This window comes from Cornus florida, unplaced genomic scaffold (genome assembly GCF_030987335.1).
Source record: "Cornus florida cultivar Cherokee Brave unplaced genomic scaffold, ASM3098733v1 CherokeeBrave_3.0.0_Hap2_Chr08, whole genome shotgun sequence".
Lineage (NCBI taxonomy): Eukaryota > Viridiplantae > Streptophyta > Magnoliopsida > Cornales > Cornaceae > Cornus > Cornus florida.
Window position 1 is genome coordinate 28,545,585 of NW_026775578.1, and position 25,483 is coordinate 28,571,067.

At 34.6% G+C, this 25,483-nt stretch overlaps 2 protein-coding genes across 2 annotated transcripts; both read right to left on the reverse strand.

Moving 5' to 3' along the window:
- Positions 1-2,183: 2,183 nt before the first annotated feature.
- On the reverse strand, positions 2,184-3,903 carry LOC132271002 (probable membrane-associated kinase regulator 4). The gene has a single exon (XM_059772220.1). The coding sequence runs from the start codon at positions 3,730-3,732 to the stop codon at positions 2,548-2,550; it is 1,185 nt and encodes a 394-aa protein (XP_059628203.1). The 5' UTR covers positions 3,733-3,903; the 3' UTR covers positions 2,184-2,547.
- Positions 3,904-7,902: 3,999 nt separating this feature from the next.
- Positions 7,903-25,236, reverse strand: LOC132271003 (uncharacterized). Its single transcript, XM_059772221.1, has 18 exons — positions 24,819-25,236; positions 22,136-22,357; positions 20,508-20,603; positions 20,014-20,066; positions 19,753-19,849; positions 17,967-18,040; positions 16,859-16,973; positions 16,416-16,526; positions 16,037-16,113; positions 15,225-15,291; positions 14,253-14,318; positions 11,437-11,544; positions 10,439-10,569; positions 10,173-10,239; positions 9,995-10,062; positions 9,826-9,919; positions 8,720-8,790; positions 7,903-8,601 (listed from the first exon to the last, which is right to left on the reverse strand). Exons 1-18 carry the CDS (start codon positions 24,966-24,968, stop codon positions 8,232-8,234), a joined length of 2,037 nt encoding a protein of 678 aa, XP_059628204.1. The 5' UTR covers positions 24,969-25,236; the 3' UTR covers positions 7,903-8,231.
- Between the last annotated feature and the right edge of the window lie 247 nt (positions 25,237-25,483).

The following is a 25,483-nucleotide window of genomic DNA, read 5'->3' on the forward strand; positions in this document are numbered from 1 at the left end:
CTGGAATGGTTCACTGGCTCCATTTCTTTATTGGTAGCAGATATACTGCACTTCTTTTTTTGTTTTACTTAGGTACATTAACATATTTCCTATGTTAAACCCAGGTGGGAAGATGCTTGCTATCGTTGTTTCTTCGGAGTGTTTATGTATATATAAATGTCATCTTAGTAATAAAGATGAAGAATGGCAAAGCCATTTTGTGCTCTAGATTCTGTTGTTTTGTTGACATTTTATTTTGCTGCAAGCAAATAAAAATTAAAAACACTATCATATGATAATCATGTAAAATAAAGTATTGTTCAGCTATGTTACATGCACTCGGGTACGTGTGTCGGGTGTGAGTATGTATCCATGCGTTGCACATGTCAAGTCCTCAGACAAAGGACACATGGACATTGCTAAATATTCATATTATTTAATGTTTTTATTTTATTTCGAGAGTAAAATCATGTCTTTAGGTAACATAGTGTTTAATATAGGCATTTCACTCGTTATGAAGCAATAATATAATAAATTGAATTACTGAATATGTCTTTCAGATGCATGTCCAACCAAAAGGGTCGGACACATATCCCATACCCATGTCCAAGTATTGTGTATCCCACACGGTACTTCACTTACCTTAGGAAAGTCCATATTTGTTCACTAGCTTAGCACCATTATGCCTGAAAATTGATATTTGCAATTATGAGTAGAATGACTTGAAGTACTTGAAGTTTATAATTTACCTTATTATGTAATCTTTCACAGGCCTGACAGGTTGATAACTCACCCATTTACATTTTAATGCACTTCTGTTCATGGCCATTTTAAATTGGAACAACAGGAGGAGGACAGATTGATATAATAACAGATGGTTTAAAAATCTAGCAGATAAGTGAAGCCTGCTTTTTCCTTCTTTCATTCTCTAGACAATTATTGATGTTGGGTGGGGAAAAGGGTTTCTTGTTATATGCTTGTCAGTACCCCATAGTGCTTGGCATAATCAAAATTAGTTATTTACTGCTTTCTCTGTGTATCTAATCTTGTCAAATATCTGGCTGACATGTTTACTTGGTTTAAGGTTCATTGCACCCACTTGAAAGTCAAAAGGTGAAAAAAATGAACTTTCTGAAAGGCTGTTTGTCTGCATGAACATATTTGATGCATGCAGGTCGGATGCTGTTTGGAGGTAGACAGGTGGGTTTTTTGGCATAAAAGTCATGATTGTTTCTATTTTCAATTGATTAGAAGGAACTTACTAATGATATTTATCTTTGCCTAACCTGTAGTACTTTGAAACTATTTTATTGTTCAGTTCTTAACCATGTCAATTCATATATTACTACACTTTACAGTAAGTAATGAATATTATTATTAGTCTGTGATGGTTTGAATATTGGCCTTGGGTTGTCTGCAATCAATTTTTATTTTTAATCAAAGTTAAGTGGATGTTCTTGAGACTTTAGGAGGCATCTTTGGATTTGGGATATTACAGTGTTTCAGGGTTGTAGGTCCTTAGTTTGGAGGTAAATACATGCTCTCACTCACACATCAGAGCTAAACTGTAGTGAATCATTAGTTGAAGATATTATGAATTTCCTTTCCTGTTTGGTGGCTGAGATAAAGAAATAGGAAAATAAAATAATTTAAGCTTTACATCTTAAAATTTTTATCATGAAGGGGTGGGACAGCTGCCCCCCACCCCCCAAAATAACAAAGAAAACATGAAAAATAAATGAGAATTTAAAAGGAAAATCTTCAACAACCACTTAGATTGGCTGAGATGAGTTGTTATACTTCAGAAACCTGTAAAAACAAAAATAAAAAACAGACAGAAGATCACTCCCATACGATTGCATTGCTTAGTTTTAACAGTCTCAATCTGTCTTATGTTATCCTTTGGTTTGAACAGTGTAATAAATTCTATAGTCAAACTGAATTTATTTCAGCAAATTGAAGATTTTCCTGAAATGATTGGCATGATATAGGAAGGATTATAAATTTTGTTTTCACTTGGTCTTTATTTGCTTGTTTTTCTCTTAATCAAGCACTTTATTTTCTTGAAACTGCAGAGACTAAATAGTCCAAATGTCATTGAAAATCAAAATTAATGAAGTGAGATTTTATCAGCTCATTGAAGTTTCAATTAAATCTGTCAAGTACAAGAAATTTTGTACTACGAGGTTAATTTTCTTTTGCATAATACCCAAAGTAGCTTTCTGAATAAATGACACTATTCTTTTCTGTCATCAGGAAATTGGAAACAACTACTGACCATTAGGTAGACAAAACATAAAAATCATTAATCAACAGAAATTGTAGAGTTCTTCCTGAATTGTACTTTGAAATTTATTTTGAGAATAACTTTCATGTTGTACTTGCTACTAATTTTGTTTAAGAAATGGAAACTTCTATCAGTATTTTCACAAACTTCCACAAGATGGTGTGTTTTAACAATACACAACAGCCGTACAAAACTCTTAATATTGCACTGAAATGATGACCAGTTCATAAAATCATGAAATTGAAGAAGGAGCGCATTATAAACCAATCAAAATTTGTTCTTCAACCCCTGCAAAGTCCCGGTCTTTCTTGATCCTCGCAGACTATTTTCGAAGCTGACAATGAGTAAAACCCGACTTCACTTGCTGTCTTTCTCAAGTGTGGCTGCTGCTGAGACCTTTTGCAATGAGCAATCGCTCCCTGAATTGAATTTTCGATATCTGACTTCACACTGCCGCTTCTCTTGAAAAACTGCAACTCATGAAACTCATTTGAATTACTCGAGCTTGAAGATGAAGAAGATCCAGATGAAGATGAAGACGACGAAGACTTGACTGTTGAAAGCCGTTTGATTGCCCCAGAGAACGACCTCCTATGGCGACCCCTGCCATCTGCAGCAATCTGCTCTTTGTTGAAGCTCCTTGTGACAGTAATTGGCATTTGGTATGTGTCTTTCTGAATTTGCCCAAATGGAGCCTTCTTTGTCATATTCATATCCTTGTTTAGAAACTCCTTGGTATTTAAGACTGATTCTTCGTCTAAATTTCTCGCAGCTGATGTGCAGGACTCGTCTGAGCAACCAGATTTACTGAAAAAGGACTTAAAATAAGCTCCGGAAGCCTTAAGCTTTGAACCAAGCGAAGACTTCTTGATCAGCTTAAGCTTTCTGGTCCAAGACTTTTTCGGGTTGTCACCAATGAAACCACTTGCTTCAGTTGAATACTCGAATAAATACTCATATGGATTCAGTTCTCTGCTAACCTGGCAGGATTCAGAAGGTGAGATATTGCAGGATTCAAATGGGGTATTGTTTGTAGGTGTGTTGGTGGTAGTTGTGGTTAATGGAGTACTGAAAAATTCCTCAAAGTCATCTTTTTTGTGGTCATAAGAGGTGGAAGCCTGTAGGAGTTTTTCGACCATTTGTAAACGGGGTGGGAGGTGTAGAGGAAGGAGCTTTCCTTTGTAGAAAAGCTCATCAGCTGGAGAAGTTGTGGTTTCTCTCTCTGAAGAGCTTGAGAACATTTGGAACTCGAATTCTCGAGGGTGTGGAGGGGAACTCATGGACTGACAGTAGAATTGGGAGTATGAACTAATTTCCATGTCTATGTAGTCCTCATCTACATGGTCACTTGAAGAAAGGTTTACAGCCATCTGTGTGTTTGTGTGTTTCTCTCTCTCTCTGTGTCTCCTCAGGTTCTTATGGTTGGGGAAGCTGGGCTTTGTGAAGGGGGAGGAGGGATAGAGCATCCTTTAAAAGTGTTGGCAATGCAAAAAAGTTATTGGAATTGGGAATTATTAGAATTTTGGAATTTCTTGAATGCTTCCAAATATAAAATTGAGAACGTTATGGTGGAGTTTTTGGTAATGGCCCAACATTGTCCCATGCCTTTTTTATCTCTTTCCTGAATCAAAAATCTGTAGCTCATTTTTTATTTTTTTATTTTTGAACCTTTGAAAAAAAAAAACTATTACACATTTAAAAGGACTCATTTTATGGATTCTGCAGTAACCATTTCTCTTTTGTGGTTCAGGTTCCTTAGAAAGCACTTTAGGAGAAATCATCATGACTAACAAGTTTTCTATTTGGTGGGCCAATATGCTGATTCAGTGTTCTTGTTCGCACAAAGAAAAAGGTAATATTTTTATTGGTATGACCTTATTACATAATCTATTTTGATTGATCAAGGAATCAATTCTGGTTTAAAGTATTGTTATCAGTAAAGTGTGGTCTCCATTCTGATTAGAACTGCACTTACTCTAAAAATTCTGAGACTTGTTGGAAATCACAGGTTGGATTGGTCCTACCATGACCGCATGAGAGTCTTGGTTTCAGGTCATTCAGGGTTTGTTGAGTTGAGGTGTGCAAGAATAGGGAAAAACATTCTGATTTTCATTAATTTATAACAAGAGTGCTGCTATTCATTGTGGGAGTCACGGTAACCGACTACTCACACGGGACTGTGCAGGTGAGAGTCAATGTAACCAGGGCTCATGTAAGTAGTCAGTTACCCTGGCTGTCGCAACAAATATAATTATTCTTATAACAAGTATATGAAAATGCCCATATTTATTTATTTATTTGTGAATTGAAACACAAGTTATTTAGATTAAGAAAAAATAAAATAAAATATTTTATATGGGTGATTGTAGTGGAGGTTTAAGAGCTTGAAACCCCACTTCCTTCTGATAGCATTTGCTATATTTTTTACTAAAATAAATAGCAGCATGCATATAGAGAACATCAAAATATTGTTATTAATTAATGTGACATACATACACCAATCTATGCCCCTGTTGTCTCTATTTGAATTTGAAACCATCCCAGTTCTCAAAACCAGGTTTTCTGCACTCTTAACAATATAATAATTACTCTCTCTCTCTCTCTCTCCAATTAACTTATACACTAAACTCAAAAGAAGCCACTATTTGAAATAGAAAAATAGAATAAAATTTAAGAAGAACTAGAGATTAGTTTTATACTTTACCAACTTATGCTGCTTTTACTGGATTCCTGGGTTTGTTTTTCACTTTCTTTATCTTACTTTATAAAAATTCTCCTCGATTTTTTCCAATGGGTTCTCTTCATATAAACTGATCAATACCTTTGCATCTTTATAAAAGTTAATAAAATATACATCTAATCAAAATCTATTTGTGTTTTATGTGTGTGGACTGTAGAGTGAGAGAGAGGGAAAGAGAGAGAGGGGGATGGTTGTTGACCTCACACTAAGAACCAAGCACATGATCCGACATTTTATGGTGGGAAAGGGATAAGAATGGAAGAGATGCCTGCAAGCTCCAGAATTTTGTTTGTCATTTCTTTTTTATAGTTCCCGTGTTTAATTTCCGCTTTTTATGGAGGTTTGTAGCCTAATGGTATTTTCTAACTTTTCACTTTATAGAGTAGAAAGTTGTGAGGTTAACTTGTGTAGGGGCTAATTCAGGAGTAAATATTTGTTGTGCCCGGTGCACCGGGCACATCACAATCGTCCGTGCAACACACCCGCGGACATCAACGGTTGTGATGTGCCCGGTGCACGTGCACCAGGCACAACGAATATTTACTCCAAATTCAAGGTGTAAGTTAACTAGGATCTTCTTTTGTGTCATTTTTGTACTGTGCTTAATGCAACAACTTTAAATCGACAATACAACAATTACATAAATGTGTTAAATTCTCGATTTAATAATATTATAATATTGCAGCACGATGTAATTTGTTGTTGCATGGGTATTGCATCTTTGATATAAATATGTTGAAGTTATTGCATAGGTGTTATATTTTGTAATGTAGTTATATTGTATTGTGAAATAGTTGTTACCCACGAGGAAGTTTATAATATCCCCAGTACCTAGATGTGGTACCTCCGGCCGGTGGAGAGTCATAGAAACTCTCCATCTTCTTTGATAATAGTGAAATGGGGAGTTTTCAAGAGAAATAATGAACGTTTATTAGCCAGGAGATAGACAAAGATCATGAATTTTTTGCTGCCAATGTGAAGAAGGAAAAAAAATAAATAAAAGAACACAAGTGACAAGGGAAAGTTTACCTACCAAAAAATAAGAGAAGTTCAGGTGGATGCCCTATTACAGAAGTCCAAACAAGTCGTTATACTTGATACTAAAATACAAGGAACACATTATTAACCTAATAATATGAGAACTTGTAAGCCAAGTTCAAGGTATCTTCATTTGTGTTCTTTGGGTGCATACTGCCAGCCATAACAATCCAAGAAAATTGCTGAAAAATTCAACATCAAAAAGCAGGTTGATAATCAACAAGCTCTCCACTTCACTCATTAAATTATCTTAAATTTCTCAATTTCAAGTTTTAGTTGCTAGAAATGATGTATGTCTTTGTTATATAAGGTTGTACTATATGAAACTGTGATTCGATTGGGATGTTTGGTCAAATGAGAATATCACTGACAAAAACATACGATATTGATTCATTCGGAGTCGTGTTGTTGGCAAATCTAAACTGCCAGATAGAAAGAACAATTCATTTTTCTTCTGAGAAGTATTGATACGACACCACAAAATCATACAACAAATTTTAGAAGAATAGAATACGTAATGTAACAAGATAGATATTCTTTTTGTTTTCTAAAATTTTATATTATTTTTCCAATTAACTCATTATATATATTTTAAGATTATACTAAAACTTCGTGTTTAAAATAATAATTGTAAAACTACTATCACGTCATGCTCTGAAAGTATTTCGAACGTGTTCTTACTTCGTCCATGTCTTAATTGCGTCTAATTAAGAAAAGAAAATACTTAAATTGTATATCACTTCTAATCATGTTAAACACGTATTTGGTCGTGTCCCATGCGTGTCAATGTCGAACACGTGTCCGGTGTCCGAAACGGCATAAATTATAAACTTCAAATTCAAGCACTAACTCAATTATAATTCCCAGGATTGCAAAACTATCATGCCATATTCTGAAAGTACCCAAACGTGTTATCCCTTCGTCCTTATCACAACCGCATCAAATCCTGTTAGACAAAAGGGGAACAGTTTCTTTCCAAAAAAAAGAAGAAAAATGCCTGGGGCAAGTATAACCATAAATGTACCCATCTGAATGACCCACCAGACCAGAAAATGAGGACACCATTGTTCTGTGACTGGATAGTTCACGGAGCAAGTAGAGCCTCCCTGATTCGATAAGAGGTGCACCATTGCCAGGTATCCCACCGGCACCACAGAAGATAGAAAGATGGCACAGTTGCAGGCAAACACTTTGAGCTGTCATTTTAGAAGCTGCTGACTTTTGAAGGATTTGAAGTGGACAGGCTTTGAGTCCACTAGCTTCTGTACCCTTGTGTTGAAAACAGGGTAGTCCCCTGCACAATGATGGTGCCTTCAAAGATGAAACAAATTTCAAACAACTATAAGAGGAAAGCCTTTTCAATGTATCAACCATATAAACTATGTTCACATAGGCCCCAACTGCTTTTCTTGGCTAATTATCCCTTTCTAAAGAAGCATAAGGTTCCCCACCCCCCAAAATATCATTTTGATGATGGTTCTCTCCTACTTTGGAGCACTCACTCAATATCATTTTTTTAAAAATAATAATGATAAAAATAAATAAATAAACAAACATGTTTTTAAATAACATATTCTATAATTCTTTGGAAACAATTTTATGTTCGTTAAATTCTTGAAAACCGATTTCAGAAGCCTAAACCATATGAGTTCTAAATTTTTTTCATTATAAAAGATTAGAATTGGCTTGAATTTTACTTACCATGGCGATGCCATTTCTGCAAGACAACAATTCTGCAAGACAACAAGAGTTCAACTTTGATCGTTTTTTTTCCTGGGGGAGGGGAGACTCGAACATGGGCACACCTGTTAAGAGAACAGGGCGTTCAACCAACTAGGTAATGCCCCCTCAATAAAAATACACCAAGTTGATTATTACTTACCAGAAATAAACAATATCTCACACATGTTTCAACAATACATCTCGGAAATTAAGACATGTTAAAGAGTATTCTTTACATTTTGATCAAGTTTTTTTGTACACTCAAGTCACTTACATCATACAAGTTTTGAGAATTTACATGAACAAAATGGACACGAACTCCGTCCAATGTTACAAGGAACTGCTTCCAAGCCAAACAGCGGCTTAAAGGAAAGCTGGGTAGACTCATCTTTTATCATACACAAATAGTTGCTGGCATGTTTATTAGAAATAAATAGAATGATTGTTGTTTTTGATCTATTTGCTTCATGCTGGGCCGCCGGATCTCAATTCCTTTTCAAGCTCATCAAATTCCCAGCCGCTGATTTCTTCTGTTGAGTAGTCTTTATTAACCTTCCCGAATTCGGATTCTAGTTTTGCTAATTCTGCTTCAGGGTCTAGCACCTGCTCTCCCTTGACTGCAGGTGACTCGGGATGCTCATCTTTCTTAGCTTTTGGAGAGTCCGTTGTTTGCGTTGGCAGGCGGGATGAAGTTTCCGGCGATTTTTCAGAAGGTGGAGTCTCTGGCTGTGCGTCTGGATTCTCCAATTCTAAATTTGGTCTCTCGATAGATTCAAATTCCTCTCTTAATTTTTCAATGTTGTCAAATAGCTCTTTGATTCTTGCATCATCTTTCCTGGGTGAGGATGGACCACATATTCCGATTTCAGGAAATTGATGCATAAAGCACAAGGGATAATATAATAGGATCCAATATGAAAAAAAAAACAAGCTATAACACAAGCACAAAGCACCTGGAGATTTTCCCTTGTTGAGCGTAGAACTGTTCTTTCATGTTATCCACTACACTGAAGGTAGTTATAATCTGAAATTAGAGAACAAAACAAAGGTACTACCGCTGGTTAGTTGTCACTAATGCCTTTCTTCCTTCTTAAACCAAGGGTTGCGCCATTAAACCATTTATTTGGGGACAGAGGGAGTATGCAGACAACAATTTAGGATTCAGAACCATTCAGTGATGGAATAGAATAATAATCAATTGAAGATAAAGAACGAAACAAATGTGGAAGACAAACTTTACCATCGATTCTGGAAGGCATAGGTAAAATTAAAGGCCTGCTTGAGGTAATGGCACCTTTCACTCTTCACATATCATTTAACACTAGAAATTTGTCATCCTTAATTAAGCCATTACTTAACCCCCCACCCCCCTAAAAAAATAAAAAATAAATAAAAAGGGGGAGTCAAGCCATTTAAGGAAATGGTTTAAGTTCAAAACCTTTAATTTGTCATTTCAAGGAAACATAAGGCCATGTAAGAAGAAACATGGCAAGTCCTTTGTTTTTCCTAATTATATTCATTCAGCAGGGGGACTTGTACATGAAAAATGCTTTGTGTGAATGGAGCCACTCAAATTCGGAATGACCAAATAGGCCTTTAAGATATGGCAGAGTTTAAGTTGGGAAAAGATGCAGATCTGCACCCAAAGGAAGCGTATTACCAAAGCAGCACAAATTCCAACAAGAATTTCGATGTCCACAACATTCTTAGAAAGTTAGAAGTAGCAAACTAAACATGCAACAAAAAATAGGTCTACAAGATTGATCAAATCGGTGTATCACTATACAATTTCGAAGAACTTAAATAATGTATTGCAGTACTTCTCACTTATAATGATTAATTCAAAGAAAAACTGGTTTCAAATTTGCACACCATATATGACTGCAACAAGCAATGAAGGATGATAAGTCATAAGGAAAGGGGTAAAAATGATATCTTACTGAAACAAAACTTTCTTTGCCAGAAGAGAATCTAAAGATTGAAGTTCTGATCGGGCCAAATTGAACAAAAAATAAATAAATTATAATGATCTCATATATGAAAACAGTAACATTTTTACCTTAACCTCATAATCTAGATATTCCTCCTCGAGATTTTTTCTTGGGTTTACTGCTTTGGTATCCTCATTTTCCACGCTAGCTGCCATCCCTGACCTGTGAATGACATGAAAAATTTCAGAGATGTGGTCAAATAGGTCATGGTCATATCACTGCAATAAGCAACATTACCCTTCAGTTAAACTCTTTAAGTTCTCCACAAATTTCCCAATTCGATCAATAGAAGGCCTCAACTCTTTCTGCATAAGATATACAAGTGCACAAGAGGTACAGTAAAATGAAAAACTTGATTCGTAGCATTATAAGTCATTATGTAGTAAATTATTCAGATGAAAGAATTTATTAGTACCTCATAAGCAGAGAGGAGATCAATTACCAAGTTCACAAAATAACCCTCATGTCTCTCCAATTCATCACTTGAAAATGTAAAGAATCAATTAGTTACAAAAGCCGACAAGTATTTTAGAGATGATATAAATTCATAAGAAATGCTGAGAAAAAAGAAATAAAAATAATTAAACTTTGTCTTCAAGAACCATAAATTTAGAAGCAACTCCATACAACCAAGAGTGGTAATGCAAAAGTTAATAAGCATGACAGAAGCCAATAACATACTTGACCTGCTTCTCCTTGCTCTCTGTGTATGAACATTGAAGAGCCCAAGTATCTTCCAAGAAATTGATCCAAGTACTAAGCACATCTGCTTCTACCCTACATGAGGCTATAGATCTTGACAGCTCATCTTCCTATAAATTTTATCATGGTAAGAAAACATATTAGAAACGAGAATGAACACTGTATAATGTTGTTTGATAACCCAAAATTAAGTGATTGAAACTGAAATTTTCAATGCTCTAACTATTAAGTGCATATAATAGACCACAATTAGTTATCAATTAAAAGGAAAATTCTACCCGAAAGGGTCTGAATTTTATGAATTTTAGGTCATAGACTTGACTGATCACTCGAATGTATCAAGATATGGTTTTAAACTTTTAACCAACTCTGCAAATTTATCTTTAGAATTTTCAGTTCTACAAATTCAGCAGTTCAGAAGATTAAGCCCTATTAATCCAGTACTAAAATATTGACAGTTAATTTTCAGTTTAACCAAAGAGCACCTATATGGAAGCAATAAAGCATAAACTCTGTAATGAAAAACAAAAAATTTAAATTTAAATAATAATAATAATTTTAAAAAAAGGATCGAATCTAGACATCCTTAATACTCCCTCTGTCCCAAAAAAAAGTCTCTTTTGGGGAATGTAGCTTTTAAGAGTGTAATTTTTTATGTTTTTTTAGTATAGTGGTATGAAATGAATTTCCTAATATGCCCTTCTAAAATTTGGTCTAGACATTCTTTGACTATGACACTTATTTCGAGACAAGAGGGTAAATTAGGAATATTAAAAATATAGTTCATTCAATTTTGAACCATGACGCTTATTTTGGGACAACCAAAAAAGGAAAGGTGGACACTTTTTTATGGGACGGAGGGAGTAGTTAATAACTTAATAATCTCTATGAGAAAAATAAAAAATAAAAAATAATAACTTAATATCTCCAAAAGTACCTGGAAGGGGTAAAAAACTACAAATAAAATAAAAATAGACCTTTGTTTTCAAAAGTGCAACAATCTGATCATTTGCTTCATAAAAGTGGTCCCTTTCTTCAATGGCATTGCGAAGACGTGCTTTAGCAGCAGCCAAGGAGATATTGACCTAAACCATATATCAGAAGAATAAATATGTTATAATGGAAGAAGTGAATATGCAGAGCACAGCTGCAGAAGAAAGCGTGGAATAACAACAATATTATGTACCAAAAACAATACCAATCAACCTTCCCCATCAATATAATTTCAGACCCAAAGACTAGCACTGAGAATTGATTCATACAAGGGCAACATACAAAACAATTATGTTTTCACAAAGTTAACTCTAGAGAGCACTATCCAAAGTTAAAAAATTATATAATAATCGATCAGTGGTTCTTTAAATTACGAAAGCTGAGAGCAATACGATCACTAAATTTTTAAAAGAATTTTTGCCAAACTGGTGCCCAGAAAATTGACTCAAGCACTGCCTTAATCATAATGCCAAAGGATAAGGCCTACGCTTGGTTCAACATGACTAAGGTGCACCAAACTCGATAGTTCCTCATAATCACAAGACTTATTTGGTCCAATTAAAATCAGAAACACTTGCTTGGAAGTGTTGTTACTCTTGCTCATTCAGCTACTAGGTTACTATTTATATAGCCTCTTGGCAGCCCCTTTTTATGAGTCATTGACTCATTGATTAAGCTATGAGTGATACACCATCCTCAGTTATTACTTTTAACCATGCTCTTCTACACCATTTTGGTTGATGGTCAGAATGAGTTACTCTTCCCCAGAACCTCACTTGCTGTAGCCAGTGGCCTAAATTCTGTGTGCTAAAATGACTTTATATATATATATATACACACACTATGTCTCTAAAAAAAACTATAAAGCTTAGCCAGTGCATTAATGTAATGCCCATTGTTGTCATGACTTTGATAGAGATGGTGCCAAACTTTTTCTTTTCAACTGTTTTACAATGTAGCAATATTTTAATCTCACTAATTCAAAGTAAAGTTGACGATTTGGAACTTAAGCAATACAACCATCTTACAGTGTGAATCATACCAATTGGGCAAATTTCACAAAGGTACTTAAAGTTGCTAATCGCTGGTTGAGCACATTATAATTGTTCATGTTCACATACAGTCTCTCAAAAATATGTTGAATTTCAATTGGTCATTTGACTCATATTCTACATTTGGATGATGCCCATGAATTGGTAAACAAGAAATTCGAGATCCGGTGAGCTTCAATTAAATATAAAGAGATGTTCTAGAAACATAACAAAAACAGTGTATAAATTGGAAGCTTCTGAAAATGCATAATTCGAGCCAATATGGCTACCCAAAAGGTGAGCCAATGATGTAAAATTGAAAATAATGCACTGCTGCATACCAAAATTTCTGAAAGCAGTAAACCAAACATTTTACATCCAGATAAAGTAGTATGGTAAGTAAAGTAGAATCTGTCAACATCACTCAAGCAACTCTATAAGTGCCGTTGCTGTTGGCCAATATATATATATATATATATATATATATATATATATTCAAATACATGACCAAAATAAAACTTCATCACACACATTTGCCTATCTTTACTAATATTGATAAAAATGTCACAAACGTGCACTGATCTTTTAATTCATAACAGAACAGACCCTCAGAACATAAAATAGCTTGACACAGCTACTTTCTATAATGTTGCATATATAAGGAAACAAATACACATCTATTTACTACAACCAAATTGTATGCTGTGGGTTTGAGAATTGAGACTGCCTTGATAAACACGCAAGTCTCACAAGAAAATGACAATTCTCACAATATTCTGAATGCAAAGAACCAAATTGCAATCATGAGTGAGAGTTTCACCTACAGGCTAGTACAAAAGGTTATAGGGTTAAAACGTTGGAGGAGTGTTTCCCCACCAAGTATCACCTGTAATGCTATAAATCAACAGAACACTTTGATCTTCAAAGGAGAACATGTTCACACCAAATTCACAAATGAAACAATAAGGAGCTTGTGATGTCCATGATTTGAAGGTGCAAATTATAAAACCTTTCTCAATGCATTTGCATTCTAATTTGTTGTTTTCAGCTCATATATTTTTAATGAATAAATTTATATCTTTTCTTATAAGTATCTGACAGTGATCTTAGCATGGAAGTAGAATATAGTATGTTCATCCTGATATACTACAAACATTCTGTATTATCATGTTCCAATACAGAGCACTGAATAGAACACCAGCTAGATCCATTATACAAAAAGGAAGCATGCATATACGGCATCATGCATGTAACTCAAAACAGTAAGCTGAAGAAAATGACAGAGTTTAGAAATGCTGGATCATAGAAGATTTTATACTGGAACCAAAAATGAAAGTGTAATAAGATTATGACAAGTTTATTAGAGTCAGTCACGTTGCATTATCACTGAAGAAAATATGGGTGACAATCACAAATTCATAGTGGTGTATTAGTGTCAACCAGCTCAATTTCAGCGGTTCAATTGTGAAATGAAATAAATGGATGGTAAGAGAAATAAACTTTTTTAAATACTTTATTATTATATTCAAGCGTTTTTAGTAGGTTACTTCAATGCAATCGTATGGGACCAATCACTAACATAAGCATGTTAAAAACACTGCAAGATGAGGAGATATGACCTACAGAATTTATGGTATCAATATCTGATAATAATCACAATAGCATGTCTCTGATTAAGGCTATCTTTCACTTCAAAAAAAAAAATAAATAAATAAAAATCAAGGGGAAAAAGAAAAGACCAGAAAGAAAAAATATTACAGGATAAAAACCTTTTTCAGTTCAGCTTCGAGTTCATCTCTTTGTTTCTCAAGTCCTGATATCTCAACTGCTAAATCCTAGCAACAAAACATAGAAAAAAAGTCTTTAGTTTATCTCATAAACAAATGAAACCCTAAATAAAGACAGTTTGCATGCTTGGATGCACAAATTAGACAAGTTAATAGCTATTAAATGACTAGATTCATGTTAAATGTGACCAAAGATCAATCAAGTATGCATAAATATATGCACATGATGTGACAGTTCTGTGCAGTTCCTGTCAAAAAAATAAGTTGAAGCATTTCAATCAAACCATACGATTATAACTGTCTTCAATTTCATTTAAAAAACCTTTATTTACGCTGTATTTCAAAGACAAGGCAATTTTTGTACTTTATTACCGATGATTCAAGGACAAATCATGATGCCTAAATTGACATTGCAATCTATAGAAAGTTGCATGGACGCGGATATGACATAATAACTAAACAAGTAGGATGAAGACATGGAGCGTATGACAATGCATCTATGCCGGAAAAAACACATTATGACAACTGATCTGCTCCCCCCCTCCCCCTCTTCCTTTGATTTTAACCTTCATAACACCCCACTTCTTTGTAGTTCAAGCTTTATCATTTTACAAAAGAATTTATTTAGGTTATGCATATTGTGTTTTACTTGTAATCAGCTGTATTATCCCAATGCTTGAGATGATTCCAAAACGTTCAGACAGGTTCGGAGATTCCTGCCATTTGCCCAAAACCTAAGTTCCTTTCCCCTTTTTCAATCATGGGCACGTCCAAGACATGTCATATACATGTCCAAAAGTTCTGCAACATACTGGCTTCTGGTATGGTCACATTAGTAGAAATATCCAACTTTTTCAGAATTCATAATTGCCAGAAAATCTTCTAGTTATTATATCTTCTGCATTCCTGAAATGCCAAACAAGCAAAGAGTGCAATTCACTGAAAACAAAGTACCTTCTCAATTTCACCAACTTCCGTTGCTTTGCCCACACGAAATTTTACTGCCTCCTCTTTCTGATATCTGTTGAAAATAGATTAAGAAAAAAGAAAAAGTAGTATTCTAGTATCAGACATTAATTACAATGAGCAATAACACACCCGACACAGAAAAACTCCCTGATTTAAGCAAATACTAAAATATTGGAACATGACGAAAAAGAAAATTTTAAGTGATGCGGCAAAAGGGTTGCTTCACATGATGTTTCATGGCCTTGCTACTAAGGCCTGCATTTCACATTAAAGTTACTACCCCCCACCCCAGGGACAGAGCCAGTAATATTTATTTGGGGGGGCCAAACTAGTAACATAAAATTAAATTTTAAAAATAAAATAATATAATTGTAAAGATATTTTTAGTGCACTTTTAATGTTTACTGTTAAGAGCATTACTTATCAAAATATTGTTAAGAGCATGTCTATAAATGATATGAGAAGAACAGTTGAGGTTGTGAACTGTCGAGCAATTTTTTTTTTTTTTACTCTCTCTAATTCAGAACAAATAATGTGTGTGTGTGTGTGTGTGTGTGTGTGTGTGTGTGTGTGAGTGTATGAATAGAGTATGTTCTATAGAAAATTACCATTAATAACTATAATTTAGAACCATAAATAGAGCTTTGAATTTTTTTGTTCTTTTTTTTTCAATGTAACAAAAAAAATTATGATTAAGTAAAATATTAAGATATAGCTCTGAAAGTATAACAATTAAACCTTTGAGAATTTTTCTCATTGAAATTAAAGCACATGCAGTTCTTATATTAAAAATATACCTGTGGTCTGATATGCGCTTCTCGGCCTTTGTGGAGGAATTAGCAAGAGATTCTGATAAGACTTTCAACTTATCAACCTGCTTATTATTTAAATAATAACTTTAGTCTTTATTAAGATGAGCATCCTGAATCAAGACTTATCAAATAGTGAAGCAAAGTGCTAATTTTATAGGCTAATAAAAAAAAAAGAAACAATGCCTCGTTTTTTGCAGATCTGAGAATGAAGGAAAACACATAAGCAAGCATCACATATATAAAGATGATTGTCGCGTCCACAAGTGTACAACACCAACTATTAATGGAGAGAAGTTAAGCAGAAGGAAGAAAGCACCAACACAACCGCATGCTTTCACAAACCTACAGCAAGAAAGTTTTATACCTTTTGAGCATGAATCTCCGAAGAGTCTCCACTACTAATTGATTTCTTCTTCAGTAGAAGTCCTTCTAATTTGGAACAAACTCGAATATGTGCAAGAGCTTCTTTCAGAGCCTATTGGAAAAATACAATGATCAGATTCTCCTGTTCATATATCTGCACTCACCAAATGGTTAATACACGGTACATGATTTTGGAATCCCCGTGCCTCAGAACTATTTTACAATTATCTCAATTCCAATGATTGGGATCCAAAAGTAACATTAAGATATCGGCTGAAATAACAATTTTCTTGCTTCACATTAAAATCAATTATTTAGCAGCAAGTCTCACACTCTTAATATTCCATGTTTGATTATAGTCATATCAACTCATCATCCCATCAAACTAAAAGAAGGTTTTTAAAGAAAACAGTAAAAGGAAAATATCACATTAACCAGAATCACCTGCATTGTTGCAGCAGTTGATTCTTTGGAAGCTGTTTCATGACCACCAATAGAATCCCTAGTTGTTGTCATTCCATCAAGTGTCTTCCTCAGAACAGAGGCTTCAGCATCTATTCTGCAAGCAGAAGCAGCTCATACATAAGAGATATCACAACTTATTAATGTTTTTTCCCATTTAAAACAATAGATTACATCTAACACACAATTTCAAAATACAAACACACACACATATACACTGATGCTATGTTTGGGAGCACCGAATCGGCACTATGGATTTGGAATTGAAGGAAATTTAGTTCGAAAGTTAACTGAATTTCCTCCAATTCCAAATCCAAGGCGCCGTTTCGGTGCTCCCAAACACAAGGTAAGAATTATCTGGCAGTATTCAGGCTAGCAACACAGCCCAAATCAGGTGAGATTTGAACCTTCTTTCCTCTGCTAGTCTGGATATAGAAACAGATTCTAATCAAAATTATGACCTTCCTGATAACAAATACTTCTCCTATTTTCTTTTTCTTCTCCCCCCCCCCCCCCCCCCCCCCCCCCTCTTTTCTTTTCAAAACTTTGGTGTGTGGATATGTATATGCATGACAAATTTCTCAAAAGAACTCATGAATTGAAAGACTAAAAACTAAGAACTGGTCTTCCAAATTTATCATGTGATTTGAGAAACCTTTAGTTAGGACGAGATATGTTCAAGTTCAACACAACATGACTATGGCATGATTCTCTTTGCTGCACAAGTGTATCAACAATCATGCACATCTGTCACATAATGGCATGACCATAAAAAAATTTACCTATCAAAAAAAAAAATGGCATGACCATAAAAAAATGGCATTTTAGATTCTAAGAGATTGCCCTGTCAGAGACCCCAAGTTTTGCAAACAGAAACGTCCATGTCAGCACCAATGTTAGTTAAAATTAATACATTATTCAAGGAAAAGGCAAGAGCTTCATGATATCTATTACTCATACAAAATAAATTAATTAATTAATTAAAAATTAAAAAAAAAAAAAAAATAGATCAGGATTGCCACTGATAGGGAGAAGGGAAAAAAAAAAAAAAAAAAAAAAAAAAAAACACCCCCCTGGTTTTCCCAATTACCTTCCAATATCAGCATTTATTTTCAACCCTGTGATGGCACCTTGTGCAAACTGGAGCAATTCCTCCCGCTTCACCTAAAAAAGTCAATGGTAAAGACTTACAAGCCTAAAAGCCTAAACTTCATATACAAGAATAAGAAGAAAATTGCCAAAAGCACTGAAGGTCCAAAGTGACTCCAGAGCACCAAGGTACACATAAACAAGTATAAAAATGTATGTATATAAAAAGGTAAGTGCAAAGTAGATATACATATATATAATATCAATAAGTTTAAATCTCATAAATATATGGTTATGACATAACAGTTCTGTGACTACTTAAGAGATGTGCCCAAGGCAGGATCTATCAAATTATTTTGGTAAGGGCCAAAATGAATGTACTACAAATAATATTATCGATGTAAATGTAAATATTTAAGTTCCCCTTCTCACAAAATAATTAACAGTAAATATATATTTCTTTTTTAACTTGCACGCCAACAGTACTTGCTACTTTCCAAGAGAAATTACCTACAATTTTTTTACCTAGATCCATAGCAGCTACGAAGGCATTCCCCATTCAAGGGTTCAAAGAGCATTCACCAAGAAAACCCTCACCCCTTTCCTCCTCTCCATGATAGAAAATGTTGTTAACATATTCAACAAGGTCCAAAGATTAGAGAAAACAAGACTTCACCATAGGGAGAGGAAGTGTAAAGGTAATGCATGTTAACCATGATGATACCATCTTCTGCGTACATGCCTCCTCAGATATTGAGCATGTTAAAGCAAATCCTTAGTCGCCTTAACATTGTCTCCAGTATTAAAATAAATAAATAGATTTCCAGAGAGAGCAATGTACTTGGTCTTAGCATTAACAGATCCTACATAGCTATTTTAAAAGGGTGTAGGGTATCTTGGTCTTCCTGAAGTGGTATTCATTAATTCGGGTTTCTGGTTCATATTGAGAAAGAAACTAGTATATCTGCTATGGAAAAGAAAAATGGAAATAAATAAATGAATAAATAAAAAGAAGAAAAGGAGAGAAAACAAGCTAACCTTTGGCGGCAAAATTACTTTAACTCAATCAAACTTAGAAAACGTGTAGAAATGTTGCAATTAACTAAGTCAGATAACCACTAAAAGACCCTCAAGGGGTTTCAGTTGGTCTGGGCTAGAGAACATGAAATGTGATCAGTGGTCAAGTGGACTCGAACAGAATAAGGTGAGCAGAATTAAAGTTGAATGAAACCAGGTTTTGCAACTGTGATTTCAAGAAGTGTATTTCTGAGTGCTTAAATGCTTTGGAAGTCACTTCTGGAAATTAATAAACATAGTATTCAACCATGATCAGTTATGTCTTCATATAAACTAGTGGAATTCTTATTTAGCTGATTGGGTAACACAGAGGAGCTCAGAAAAGTTTCTTCCCAACCCTGTCCTTTTTTTCTCAATCACATCCAATTAAGGATGGATCTATTAGAGAATACCACTTCTGGCTCAACTTATGATGGGGCAATGTCCATTTAGCATTGGGTACAACAAACTCCTCTATATCTCCTGGTCCAACACTGCTTCTAGCCTTCTATTGAACACGTGTGGTTTCCCGCCCCCCCTCCCGTATAAAAAATTATAATTTTCCATTGCCAGAACAGGGGGAAATTTGCTTAGCATATGAGGATACACAGCTATAAGGTAAATATATGTGCCTTGCTTATTATACAAATCAATGTTCCCTTTTGAAAGAACTGAATAACATTGCTCCAAGAAAAAAAATTGTAAATCCATGAGGTTTTTCAGCCCTTTACCAAAACTTCATCCTGGTAACTTGAAAAAGCTTTAGCAAGATCCTGTATACTGCTCACTATCGCATTATGGATTTCTTTTCCTCCCGAAAGACAAAGCCTGCATCAATTAAGAACAGAGAAAAATTCAAATACAATTGAAGTTAAGCCTATTTATTAAAAGCTAATAATGCTGCAAACCCTGGCAAAGAAAAATATATCTTCAACATACTTGGAGCCAAGTCATAAACACACTATAAAAATTGTGATAGTGAACAAACTCACTCAAACATTTCCAAGAGTAAAGAAACTTCCTCCTCATTAGGTGCTTCAAGAATCTGAATCACAGAAAAGAGTTGAACTGCAGTTAACTTCCACGATCAGCAATAAACAAGCCCAACATAAAGTTCTAAAACTCATGTACTATATCACATCGATATATTTTTAAAACTTCAGCATGGTGACTATCTATAAATTCTGATCAATCAAGAAATTCCAGTCCTTCTCCATTTATTCCAATTAAATATATTGTCAAGAGAAATTTAAAACGAAACATTATATACATGAGATTTACAACTCATGCTAAGGTTTGCACCTCGCTCTTTGGCCTAGTAAATACCTCGTGTTGCAGTTACACCTTTAATAACACTTAGAAACTTCAAGCGCAAAGAATGTGCATCAATGCTAGTGCTTGGCGTGAACAAATTATTAAATTTGTTGAAGACAAACAAAAATGCTTCTCTTCAGCGAAAATACCGAGAAGAAATTAATTCACATACCATAGATATTGCTATGCCCTCCAAAGCTTGACTGGAGAGAAAAACATCCCGAAAGTTCATTGGTTCGCCCCCCAAATCAGAGTCATAATAGTGAACCTATCCATGATTAGCAAGGTTAGAGACAAGAAACTTCATCAAGAGGATTCCACACATGAATGGTTCATTTAATGTCGGAGTTATACTTACATTTCAGAAAGTGAAAATATAACAATTATTTGTCAAGACTAAAGGATTACTCAGAATAATCAATTTTTTATACTTGGGATCAATAATACAAATTGGTTAACGAAATTAATAGCAAAATCGAAATAAGGAGGACAAAATGGAGACAGACTAGTGATACTCCATGTGATAAAAAAAAAAATACCAAATAAGTTGAAGAAAAAATTTCTAGGACAGTTACTTGGCTAGCTACCTTATATGGGACATAGTGTCGGATATTAAAAAAGAAATAAGAAATTGCATTCATGTAGCTGAAATGAAATGTTGAGATGTACGATAGGAGTGACTAGAAGAGATAAGTTTACTGAGACGAAAAGATTAGGAATAGCACTTGTCAATGACAAAATAAGAGAAAAAAGGCTTAGGTGATATAAACATATACAACTTAGACCTACAGACTTCGCTTCACCTGCTGCTATACTGACTGCTACTGATGAAAGTCATCCCACTTGAACATTAGGAAGAAAAACGGAACCTAACGGGGCGGGAAGCGCTTTTGGTTTTTCATGTTGTCAAAGTGCGCGATACCAAATTCAATGGTGCTATGAGCAGAACAGGAGGGGCGGGCTGCTCCCCAGGGCCTCGTTCATAGATAGGAGTAGGGCACTGGTCTTTCAACAGACCGATTTCAAGGGGAAAGGCTTAGGTGATATAAACATATACAACTTAGACCCACAGATGCACTAGTGAATGCACCAGTGAGAAAAGAAAATTTATTTTACACTGAAGGTAAACTTGGGATGAAGGAATTAGAAATGACTTTAAAAAATTAAATATAAGTGCAGACATGGTGTGTTATAGAATAGAATGAAAAAAGAGAATTTATATAGTCATTCCCATTCATTTGTGGCATGAATAATAGACGTTAGTTTATGCACCAAATCTGTCAGTGAGGGACTTTATTTCTAGAAGACTTGATGGGTGCACACAGTACACAAATTAACACAATTCTCCAGACTTAATAAGTAATTTCACAAGCAGCCATGAGAGTCATTAATGTGGGAATCACTCTTAACTCAACTTCTACATAATCTCCTTCGAGTAAGGGGTTCATTAAAAAGAATTTCAATTTTTTAAAATTCAACTGCTGTAAATTTAAATTCAAAATTTGTAAATTTAACTGCTGTAGGGTAGGTAGGTCACTTCCAAAATTAGAAAATTGACACCACCACAAGTAATTATTATGCATTTTATACTGCAAATTCAAATTATTTATAAAAAAGGAAAGAAAGAAAGTAATATGATAACTACCAAATTACAATGCATTAGGCATCAATGACATAGAGCGTGTCAGTACAATTTTTCATATGAAGTGAGACTGGAGTTAACTAAAAACCACACAAACAAATTACAGTTTGATATTTTACCAATGAGAGAAGACAAGCAAAGTATACAAAATGACTCACTAAATATGGTTTTTTAGGAGTATCCTTCATTTCTTCAGAAGGATGCTGCTGCTCAGTGTTCCTTTCTTTATTTTCAAGGGGAATCTGAGATAATTCCTCAATTTCTTTCAGTGCAGCCAACCATCTTCTCACCAACTGAATTCTTTCCGGTCCCCTAGAAGAAACAGAAGCTTCCTCTAATCTTTTAACAGTAAGCCTAAAGCTTTTAAAATTCCGTGGCCCCTGCAAATCATGCAACTTATAAATGTCAAAGAAATTGCAAAATAATACATCCATTAATTAATTACAGAGAGCTTAAAAATCTAAATGGAAAATCAGAGAGAGATGCTCAAGAAATGCAAAAGGATATGTTCCCTCCACTGTCATTGACATGCAGTCATGCACATATGACAAAATTGAATGATAAAAATAATCTTCTGATAAGAGGATTAAAAAAATCCCATTGCCTTCATGAAACATGAATTCAAGTTCCATAAAACTCAAACCTGTCTCTTTCATTTCCTCAAAGTCATACGATCAAGTAAAAACCATTCTTAAAAATGCCTTGATTACCTTACTTAGAAATAACACTTGACTTCCAGTATTTAGTTATAAACACAGCTTTAAATCCCGATATGCAGCAAGGTCGTGGTTTAGCGGTATAGAAAGTTTCAAACTTTTTTTATCTCCGAGACTCTAAAAACCATTCAAATGCAATGATATGAATGATTTAATCCCAATGTGTCACGCATAAATGTTTCTAATTGGTTTTTATAAATATGATGACACCCATAAAGATGCTACACTAATTCTACTGGAATTTACTGTTGTGGTTTTGTGGAGTCTGATTAGGTGGAAGATTTTTAGGAAGATTTAATTATATGGAAACTTCAAGCGTACTGAATTTTAGGGAAAATTCAATTTCCTAATCTGTTAGGGAAAATTCAGTTTCCTAATCTGATTTGACTTTCTTATTGGTTTAAGGAAAATTCAGTTTGCTAATCTGATTTAATTTCCTTATTGGTTTTGGATTCTAAAAAAGGCAAGTTCTTGTATGACAAGTTTGGAACTCTATAAATAGGGGTGAAAATTAGAGATAAATTTGTGCCAATACAAGAGAGAGCAATTGAGAGAGATTGAGAGAGAATTCTCCTTCTAATTCTTCATCTTTTTCATAGTGAATTTGTTCGGTGTGCTCTATGGACGTAGCCCTAAGATTTGGATGAACCGTGTATATCTTGTGTTCTTGTGTGTGATTTTTTTATTCTTCGTGATTGCTTGTTTATTCCTTAAACAATGTTGTTTATTTTGCGTTTCCGCCACAACAACTGGTATCAAATCCGGTTGATTGTGTAGTGCAACTACATTTACAGACTTTAAGTAAAACTTTATGCTACTTGGCTGTTGTTAAATAAAATAAAAAATAAAAAATAAAAAAAAAAGGAAGAAGATAAAGATAAAGTATAACTTCATACCCAATAATTCGTTTTCATTTCTTACCAAATAGAACAGTTCCATTTCTTTTCTTTCGCTTCCTTTTTGTTCGGAGAAAAAATTGAATCAATACTTTAAAGAACATAAGTAAATAAAAATTAAAAATGATAAAAATGAAAAGCTCCAATATCTTATCTCAGCTATAACTTTTAAGGACCATCACTTACCATGTGTGAGCCATAAGAATGATATATGAATCAGATCAACATTCACAAAATTTTATTTGCCAAGAAATCCTTCTTTGATAATCTGGTTAAGCAAATGAATGACAATTATGAAGAGACTGGCTGAGAACCAAAAGCCCCAAAAGTGGCGGAAACTAAAAAGCCCCAACAACAACAAAAACAACATGAGCTAAGAAAAAATGATAATTTCAACATCCAGCTGCCAACACAGTGCACCTGAGACACCATCATCAACCGCCTCATCAAGATGCTCTCCACCTCTTACATCCTCTCAGGGTACTATAGATCCATGCCCAATGACAAGGACACTAGCCACCCTGTTCTTGAGGGCTGACAATTACACTGGGCAGAGCCAATGTTGGATCACCAACAACCATATTGCCTCTCTCTCTCTCACACACACACACAATTCCAGTTCCTCAACAAAATCCCCGATCTTTAGGATTTGGACTATGAGTGTCTTCACATGATCAACTAAATAAGTTCAATCTCAGAACAACTGCAATGAAACTAGCAAGAGAAAACCAGCACAGCATTTCAATACCGTGAGTTCACTCAGACCACAACCATGACCTTTCTTACTTCTCCCATAATGTTACATAACAGCCGCTACAGCTGTTAAAGTGTGAATTTTATCACACCGCTTTGTTAGCCTGCAACCCGAATTTCAAATAGATGTTCTAAGCAGAGACTACATTTTAGACAACTAATGCCTTTCAGCTCATCTCGTTTAATTCACTGAGCTCCAATATATAAATATACCCATATATTTGTATCTGTGCAAGCATCAAAATACCAATCCCTAAATGCAGAAACGAAACAATTTCATCTTGCATTTGCATATACACCTAACTAAAGTTTCAATCTTCAAACAATCTCAACAAGCATAAATGATTTTAGCTCGTAAATTAATAATAACGCAACAATTTAAACTCAAATTATTATGTAATACAACGCAAATACAGAACAAAAACAAAAACTACTTTCAAAATATATATATAGTGAGAATGAAGCTGAGAATTTACCATGCGATCTTGGATGATTTTGGCGCCTTCAGCGACGGCTTGACCGGCGTGTTGGACGACAGTGTCAGCGTAGTTCTTGACGGTGCGAGTGAGGTTGTTCTTGTTCCCAACCTCCACGGCTTTGTTCACCGCAGATCTCAACCACGACATTGCAACAAGTAACAACGCACTGTTACTGTTGTTAGGGATAATTTCAAACAAAATGAAACACAAATTGATATATATATATATATATATATTAATTATATAGACACGGTCGTTGATTATCGAAGTGAAGAGGAGAGAGAAACAGAAGAGGAGATCGTGCACGGAAGGAGTTTTGTTGGGGGGTTTTGGACAGTTCGCTAATGGAAATTGGTAAGGTACAGACTGGGTCAGATTTTCGGCAACAGTTTTCGTCAATGGCCAAAGTGGTGTCGTTTTTGGTTTGTTTTGTGGAAAATGTGACCTAACAGTCTACATTTGTATTGATAACAATGATAAGGTGAAACCAATTGTCAATTGGAATGCCAAGACATTTTAGTAGGCTTGTAGATGAATAAAGTTCATGGGCAATAACAATAATAATAATATTTTTTCACATCATAATAATAAGGGTTAATTATAACACACCCTCTGAAGTTTGATATAATGACAGTCATATATAACTTAGCTGTTTTTTGAAC

Bases quoted from the DNA above. Each gene is read 5' to 3' on its own strand.
- LOC132271002 (XM_059772220.1), bottom strand. From the start codon at position 3,732: ATGCTCTATCCCTCCTCCCCCTTCACAAAGCCCAGCTTCCCCAACCAT.
- LOC132271003 (XM_059772221.1), bottom strand. From the start codon at position 24,968: ATGTCGTGGTTGAGATCTGCGGTGAACAAAGCCGTGGAGGTTGGGAAC. The intron at 15,292-16,036 runs GTATATTTTTAA...TATTTTCAACAG, and splicing joins AAGCGCATATCAGACCACAG to ATATCAGAAAGAGGAGGCAG. The intron at 10,063-10,172 runs GTACTAATAAAT...TATCTTATGCAG, and splicing joins ATCTCCTCTCTGCTTATGAG to AAAGAGTTGAGGCCTTCTAT.